This window comes from Convolutriloba macropyga, unplaced genomic scaffold (genome assembly GCF_964194025.1).
Source record: "Convolutriloba macropyga unplaced genomic scaffold, txConMacr16.3 SCAFFOLD_5968, whole genome shotgun sequence".
In the NCBI taxonomy this organism is placed as follows: domain Eukaryota; kingdom Metazoa; phylum Xenacoelomorpha; order Acoela; family Convolutidae; genus Convolutriloba; species Convolutriloba macropyga.
In genome coordinates this window covers 1-8,754 of record NW_027450493.1, presented here as the reverse complement: position 1 = coordinate 8,754, position 8,754 = coordinate 1, and the positions used below count along the sequence as shown (strand labels likewise).

Genomic DNA, 8,754 nt, shown 5'->3' with positions numbered 1-8,754 from the left:
CTGGCACGGCCTGGCAGAGGCTCAGCAGAGGCCGGCCCCAATGGTTGACCAGTTCCAGGACGTCTGACACCATGGCAAAGCCTCACCTCGACCTCGACATGCGCCCAGGCCTCTATGCAGTCGACACGGCGCACTGCCCCTCCCAACAGCACCGAGGCCAGGCATCTACCGAGAGCCCAGCCAGAGGAAGGCTGGAGCAGCGCCCACAGCGGTGGGCAAATACCGATGGACACGACGACGGATCCCCAGAGCGTCAGCAGCCCAGCAAGCAACGCCTTGTGACCGCAGCAACAGCAGGACCTCCAACGGCTGGTCGAAGCCTGGCTGCGCTGCATGGATCTTCCAGGCCGAGGGAGTCTTCGAGGACGCATCCTGCTGCATGCAAGGGGGGGACGATGCTGTCTGTGATCATGGCTTGATCGACTGTGTCAAACGTTATTGCACGGTCCTGTGTGGAGCCGCTGCAGGATTGCAGGCTGAGATGTGTCTAAGATGTGACTGTAGGCCAAACCCTGACGTTCGCCCCCCCTGTGTGCAGCGATCGATATAGATCGATCCTGGGGTGTTTAAAAAAAGTATTGCTGTCGTGTAGTGCTTGTACCCGGCCGTGCGACGGGAAATATGGCGCTAGGTACCCTAAGTAAAGAACACCTACTTTTGGAGCTTGATACAGCAGAGCTGGCTCGTGCATGCCTCCTGCTCCATGTGGTGTGCCCTCCATCTGATCGAGTAGGGTAGGCCGTATGTATAGGGCAGGGTCGGTATACATACACTACCCGTAGCTTAGATTAGGTCGTATGTCCTACTTGTAGGAGCCCTGGTACGAGTAGGTACCTACCTAGCTTACCTACTTATACGATCGAGAGTTTCTTGTCGCATGCAACCAGATGGATCCGGGCTCCGCCGCCACTCGCCAGTGGGCTGCTACTGGCTGTCATTTGGTAACCGATGCAATTGGTTATAACCCTATACGTACAGTGATAGGTTGATTACAAGCCCTATACGTACAGTAGGTGATAGGTTGATTACAAGCTCCCGGATGCAGCCCCACACTCTGATCAGCCAGGTATCCCCTACCAGTACGAGTAGCGAGTAGCGACGGCTATGCATATTACATAAATAACAGATGGCCAAAAGAGTGCAGCTAGCACCTAGAGGTAGTACAAGTAGCTTAGGTACAGCGACCAGCGTATAAGTGATAGAGGACATCTTTAAGTGTACTCGTACTGCAGTAACACGATGCACTTGTAGGTACCTAGATCTCTGGAGGCTCTAGCCACGGGCAGGGTAGTCGTATACAGTACGTAGGTACAGTGTAGGCGCTAGCTAGTACGAGTAGCAACTCTCTCTAGAGCTGCAGGAGGCAGTACAGCTCCCGAGTCCCGGCCCCAGCCCTCCTGTACACCGTAAGTAACCAACCCCTCACGTACAGGGTAGGGTGGTTTCCTGTTTCTTGTCGCGGGAAACCGGAAACCGACCAATCGCGCGCGCGCTCCATGTCGATCGTTGCCCGCCCCGTACCAGACACGCTGTCAGAACTCCGAAGTCCGAACACCACTATCCGGCAACCTCGCCCCGGCCCTGTTGTTTTTAACCACCGCGTACTGTTTTGACACTTACATATATATATCCTAGCAAGTACGTAGGGTAGGTACGGTCTCCCGCGACTCCTTACGCCGGCTGGCCATGCAGCCGCAGCCCACTTGATCCGTGACATGAAATGAGCGCGCGCGTTCTCCCGCGCGAATCTGTCATTTGACATCAACGCGCACTTTTTCGACGCTCGAAGCCGTCTTAGCTAAGTGGCACTGGTGAAGCCGAGATTCGTGCCTCGTGAATTTCTGCCTCCCCGGTAGTTTCCAGCACAGTTCCCGCACTCAGTACACGATGGGATCGAATCGTGTGTACGTTATACTCGCCACCATGCTGAGCTGCCTGGCCGTCGCCCTCGCGAAGAAAGCACGAGATGGCAACTCAAATGCTCTCCAGGATGCTTCAAGCAAGGCTCGAAAGGTCAAATCCAATGGGGGGGCGGCCTTCCAGCAGAGGTTCCGGCAGAAGCTGGACACGTTGGAATTCGACCTCGGGATGACGGAGCTGCGCTTCATTCCTGGAGAGGACGCGCCCTGCGTGACCTCCATTGGCGACTTCCCTTATTCCACACAAGGCACCAGCCTACAGCTCGACGACAACAATTTCGTCGAGGTGCAGTTCACAGCCGGCTCTACGTTCACGTTCTTTGGACAGACATACGCATCTGTGTTCATCGGCAGCAACGGCTACATCACGTTCGGGAATGGCGACAGTTCCTCTGAGCTCAAGTCAAGTAACTTCAACTCCCTCCCACGTGTGGCTGCGCTAATGACAGATCTTGTGCCAGTGCAAGGCTCCACTATCATCACCTACAGTCAGGATGAGGACATGCTCGTTCTTACCGTACAGAAAATCCGCCACGCCTCCGATTCGGATTCCTTCGCTAGTTACCAGATAGCACTGCATTTCGGGGACGGCTCATCAACCATAACTCACACTGACACGACCCTGAAGCGACAGAGTATCAAGGCAATTGTGGGTCTTTCGAGCGGCATCAAGGGGGACAAAGTGAAGGTCAACTTTGACGAATCGGCCACGTGCTCAGAGGCCGATCAACCAGGGCCAGACGTCGCCACTGGGGAGTGTGTCAGCTCTCGCTCTGCTGCTGTCGACAGTGCCAAGTCTAAGAAGACCCGAGGCATGGGAAAGATCCCGGGTGTAGATATTATCAACCGTTCCACAGAAGAGACAAGGATCATCGGCGGAGAAGACGCTGAAAAGGGACGCTATCCATACCTTGTGTTTGTTCAAGGTTGTGGCGACCGCGGATGTTTCAGCTGTGGCGGCTCCCTCATTGCCCCCAACGTGGTCCTCAGTGCTGCCCACTGCAACGCGGAGAGTCACACGGTATTCATTGGCGGCAACGATCTCATCAACGACTCTTTCGACAGCATCGCAGTTGTAAAAGCATACGAGCACCCTCACTACGACCCTGGCAGCCTTGAGAACGATGTGCTGGTCCTGGAGCTCGAGGCTGACGCCGCCCAACAGCCTGTCCTCATGGACCGCCAGGGGAAGGAAGATGGCGTCCACTTGCCTCACACCTCCAATCCTGAAGACAGACTCCTCACTGTGGCAGGCTGGGGAGTCACCGAGCAAGGCAGTACGTCCAACACCCTCAAGGAGGTCAACGTCTCCTACGTTTCGAATCCCGAGTGCGGTGAAGCCTATGGATCAAGCCTCATCAAAGGCGACATGATGTGTGCTGCTGCCCGCGGCAAGGACGCGTGCCAGGGAGATAGCGGCGGCCCAATCTTTGTCAGATCCGAGGACGGGGATCCGTTCAACGACGTGCAGGTGGGCATTGTCTCATGGGGTATTGGCTGTGCCAACCCAAGCTTCCCGGGGGTGTACTCACGGGTGGCTAAGGCGAGGAAGTGGATCGACGCCACGCTGGCCACAATTGGCGCCGTTGCTCGGTGCTGACCGGGGGGTGGGGCCGCACTCACTGTGCCGCAGATTCCCTTTTCTGTCTTTGTATAGCCGCAGATTGTATATGTGTTGTGCCGCCAGGTGATGTGTCATGCACGCATGCCTGAGGGCTGGTATCATGTTCATTGTTTATAATTCCTTTTACCTGTCTAGCTTTGATATCAGACGTCAGAGTTGTAATTACGAGCGCAGTGCCATGAACACAGACGACTTCAATGCATGCTTTAGAACCCCAGCCAGGGCGGGGTTTGTCTTAGCTGAGACTGTGGCTCTTTGTCGAAGTACTTGGCCCGCAACACGTGGGCCAGAAACACATGACAACGTGTCCAGAAAATCGTTCCCCACCTGCACGCTCTCATAGCTGCACATCGAGACAACATCAGCCCGAAATAGCCACCGTGAACCAAGTTGCGAGCGCGTGCACGCGATGAGCTGCAGGTGGGGCCGTGCTCTGTCTTCGAGTAGGACCTGGATCGGAGAGAGGGAAAAAAATCGCACATCGATGGTCTTGAGTCGAGAAAAAATCACGTCACAGGGCCCGAGCTTCTATTGCATGGGGACGGCAGAGCCAGACAGTGTGTTGACAGTTCCACAGCCCTCATGGCAAAGGCAGCAAACACCGCATGACCACACACAATATGCGGCTGGTGATGGCACTGATTACAGTCTGGCTGTAGGTCATTCTGCCTTGCCAGCAAGCGAACTAAGAAACGAGCACAGGCTGCGACTTTCGGCACGCAGGCGGGAACCCAGCACGCAAAACCCGGCAGCGGCGTGGGAAGACAGGAGGACGAGAGACAACCGCAAGCACCGCTCGGCTCCAACTATGTACCAGCAGAAGAGTGGGGACAGCACGAGGCTGTAGACTGCCAAGAGGCAGACCTCAGACCTGACAAGCAGCTTGCCACCCACTGGCTGCGTCTCCCCCAACGTCTGGAGAACACACGAGACAGAAAAGCCCAGCACGAGAATGGAGCTCAACAGCAGGCCATCGGGAGGACTGTCCAACCACAGCCGGGATGGGTAATTGGGCAACACCACATGCCCCGACACCGCCCAGTAAAGTGCTGGAAGGGCATATATTGTTCGAGTGTAGTAGTCCAGTCCTCTGCTCATCCACTGCCACAAGGTGTAGCGACCTGTCCACATCGCCCACGCTCTGACAGCCACCCCTAAGCAGCCCAGCGTTACGGGAACGTATCCTGCAAAGCTTGAGACCAGTAGTGACAGCATCTCCCTGGCAGGCGCACAATACTGAAGCATGGGTGCCACCAGTACAGCAGTGTCTGCCACAACGCCCGGCCTGGCTCGCCTTGCGACGTACTGCTCATACATCTCCTGCTCAAGGGGAGCGTCCACCAAGGACATGTGACTGGACACCAGCAGGCCACACCGTCTAGCCAAAGCCCGGGCCTCCTCCAGCCCCTTCACATACACCTCCTGGTGCACGTAGGGCAGCAGCAAGTGAAGTGTTGCCGTGGCAATAGCCATCCCCACCCAGGTCGGCGGTGCCCGCCAGTCACACAGAATGACCAGCGCTGTGTAGAATGCCAGGAAACTGAGCCGCGCCGTGGTCGTGCGCGCCCTCAGGACAGCCACCACACGGCCACCAATAAATGCATCCGCCTGTGGTTGGAGAGACTCTGCATCCCCGACCTCCTCCCAGCCACCGTTGCCATCCACTTCTCTGCTGCTGCACATCATGTCGTCCTCCTCATCACTGGGATAGTACATAGGGTGAGGCTGGCAGCTGCCGGTGGACACGGCGTCCTCCTCATCGCTGCTGAATCCCTCATCCAATGCTTCTCGCGCAGCAATGTGCGTGGCGAGGATGTCCTCATCGAGATGAAAGCCTCCACCTGCCTGATCAATGACCTCGTCCGGGGTCGCTCGCAGTTCTCTGGACTCGAGCTTCCTCCACATCTCCTGCGGAGCAGGGGTCTCAGCCAGCAGCTGGTAAATGCATGAGCAGTTGCCAGTACAGGCCGCCCAATGGAGGGCTGTGAATCCCTCGAAGTCCGGGGCACGCCGCCATGGTCGAATCGGCAGCCGGTGCCTACGAAGCGACGAGATCACCTGAAACAACGGTGGCAACACAATCTCGGTCAAGCCGTGCCGTTATGGAGTATTCTTACAGCGCCTCTCCCCGCAGGCGCCGATGTACGGTGCAATATGAAGAACAGCAGACGAGGGCATGGGATGGTCACCAGTGCCATCATCTGCTCAGAGCTCGACTGGGCAGCGGCCCCGAGTAGGCCCTGCCGCAAAGCATCGGCGGCACGCAACGTGGCTTGACTACTCAGCCGGCTGAAGCAAGCTGTCAGGCCGAGCATGGTGACCTTGAGAAGAAGGGCTGGCGGGACCTCCACATCGTGGTGCAAGCAACCTGATAGCCCCTGGGTGTCACATGCGCGGAAGTCGAAGTTAAAGCAAATTCGCAGCAGGAGTGAAAACAGTCGAGAGGGTGGGCAAGGAAGGCAGGTCGACCGGCCCAGCAGTGGTCCCAACATCGCGGCTGATTTCACGTACCTCCAGGAGAGCCGCAGCAGCGTTGGTCTTGAGCTTTTGCTCACCCACCAGGAGCCGGTTCAGCTCGTCAGCAACGTCCTCCAAGGGGGTGAACATAATCGGGACGGCCCGGCTGAGCACGAAGCCTCTGCCTTCGCTCTCCACCATCACCTCCAGCCACCCTAGCCCGGCCTGCTGCTTTCCGCTCGGCAAACTGCGACACCGGCCCCGAAGGCATGGCTCAGATCATGGTAGGGGCTGGGGTGGAAGATGCGGGGTTTCAACACTGGGCAACGCGATCGAGCAGGCCGGAGCGTGTTGGAACTTGGGAATTGGGGGTGCCAAGCACCATCGACGTCTGTTCGCCGAATCAAGCGCAGCAATGGTGATCACCTGACAGCCACTGTTGTTGGCGCTCCCGGCCACATCCTCTCCTCAAACACAACGTCCAATTCCAAGTACTCGTGGGCAGTTCTCATGAGGACTTTGAAGCTGCTGCCATGCAGCCCTTCCACGCGGAAGTTCACTTTCTTGCAGTCCAGAGCTGCCACAGCTGGGTTGGCACATGAAACCACGGGCGCGTCCAGCTGCGGTGGGACGTATTCGAGCCGGCCACCCTCCATCTGACGGCCACCAGTGTTCAGTCAAAGCCAGGCACCACCCACACATTCAGGATGTGTGACTGCCTCCCGCTCCGGCACTGGAATGGCAGATTCAAAGCTAGGGATTTTCCGGTCGTGTGGGCCAGGGGAGGTGCGGATGTCGAAGCTGAATGAAAATGCAAAACCTATGGCGGTGACAGTACAGCCATTGCATGCATGCGCCTTTTTCCCTTCCTGGAAACTTGCGAGCGGACGGCAGCAAAATTTCGCAAAGGGAATCCGGGCACAGGTGACATGTACACACCACTGTGTGTGTGCCCTCACCTGGTAGCTGGAGCCACCCACGCTCATGCTGACGTCCTGAATCCCCCGGTCCTGCTGCACCAAGGTTTCGTTCCAGGACGAATGGGACAGCATCGCAGCATATGCATCCCGGGCATGACGTGGGGTTTTGCACAGTACAGTCACGCCCATCAAAACGCATCCCGGCCGGATGACGGCTGTCACAGACTCCGGCTCGACCTTGGCAGCAGGCAACCAGCATAGATTATTCTGTAGCATCGTCCTCCGAACAATGCTAGCATGCATGGGGTGGCCTGGGGCATAACATTTGCCGATGCAGCCTGGGCACCCAACGAATGGACCGAGGAGTGTTCAGAACCGACGGTCTAACCCCCCCCCCCCCCCCCCCCCCCAAAAGAAAAGAGAAAAGAACTGCCATCTGCATGGACTGAGGCATCGGGACCCGCTGCAAACAGAGCCGAGGAAGACTGCCAAAGGGCCTCAATACCTCCAGGGCATCAGCAAGGCGCTCCCTCAAGTCCGGCTGGAGGTCGGCTGGCGTGGCCCCATGAATTTTGAAACTTGGCTTGAAGGAACACTCCTCGCTCTCGTCTTCCTCAGCAGTGGTAGTGTCAGACAGCTGCCTGCCGGCACGCTGCCCATTTTTGGCCTGCCGCATGCTAATGTAGCGTAGGAGCTTGCGCTGCTCAGCCTGGACCCGTGCAGCTACGTGTTGCACCACCACTGCTACACTGATCACCACCAGCTTGACCAGCATGGAGGTGGAGAAAACCAGCCCTGCTTCGGCTTCTGCGCACCACCGCATGGATGGAAAGTACAGAATATTCGTCGCAAAGTTGAAAATGGACCGCCCGAGTGTGATTGGCAGCGGCCACTCCACCACGGCTCTCTGGAATGCATGGTCGATCCATGATACACAGCCAGCCCACAACACCAGTTGATCTTCCGCTTCTGCGCTGGATATTGAGCTCGGGAAGCCACACTGCTTGTGCCCCGTCATGTGGGAGCACCACATCGGTGCCATGAAAGACAGGTGAGCAGCGGAAAGCAGAACGGCCTCTAGCCAGTGCCGGAGCCGATGCTGCCCTGTGTCCCGTGCATGCGCTGCAAGGGGGAAGTACCCGGCCCCAATCAGCAGAAGCACCGCTATGCCTGTCATGGGATCCATCCCCAAGGACTTGTGGAAGGCCCATGCGGACTGAAGAAAGAAGCAGGTCGAGTATATGAACAGCGCCTTGCTTTTGGAGGTGCGCCAGTGCTGCTCAGCCCACGTCTCGTACTTGGCATCCTCCTCCGGGTCAAGCAAGCGAAGCGCTTGGTCCACCACGAGCCTGCAATTCGCGGCTGCATGCCGACACCGATCCAGAGCCACCGAGTAGTAGTGCCGGTGCACGTAAGGCATCAACACATGTAGGTTTGCAAAGAACCCCACGATAGCAATCCAGGTGTTGAGGCTCTCGCAGCCCAGAAGCATTGCCGCGGTGGGGTAGGCAGTGGCAATTAGCAGCTTGGCCGTTGCAGTCTCCCCCCTGAGGAAGCGGAAGATGCCGCTGGCACACACTTTCTGCCCGGGGTCCACCGAAATGCCGCTGTGCAACGCGACATCAGCGGCTGAGCCACCGGCCTGCAGCACGCCCACAAAACCGCGAGGCAGCAGGTCAGTTGTACGCTCTGTTGCAGCAACGGATAGTTGGTCCTGTGGGTGCAGTACCTACTGTATCTGCAACGGCGCAAGGGAGATGGAGGCAGGAAACTTGCAGTGGCCGAACAATTCGGCATCAGTCGGGCCTACTGTCCCCTTTCCCTGGCATACAAG

The 8,754-nt window shown here is 57.5% G+C and overlaps 1 protein-coding gene across 1 annotated transcript; it reads right to left on the bottom strand.

The window, feature by feature from the left end:
- Window positions 1-4,203: 4,203 nt before the first annotated feature.
- On the bottom strand, window positions 4,204-8,609 carry LOC142355950 (uncharacterized; the record flags this gene model as incomplete). Its single annotated transcript, XM_075407952.1, has 6 exons — window positions 4,204-5,601; window positions 5,733-5,921; window positions 6,055-6,247; window positions 6,427-6,656; window positions 6,960-7,157; window positions 7,426-8,609. Coding segments are annotated over 6 exons (3,392 nt in total), but the record flags the coding sequence as incomplete, so codon positions are not given.
- Between the last annotated feature and the right edge of the window lie 145 nt (window positions 8,610-8,754).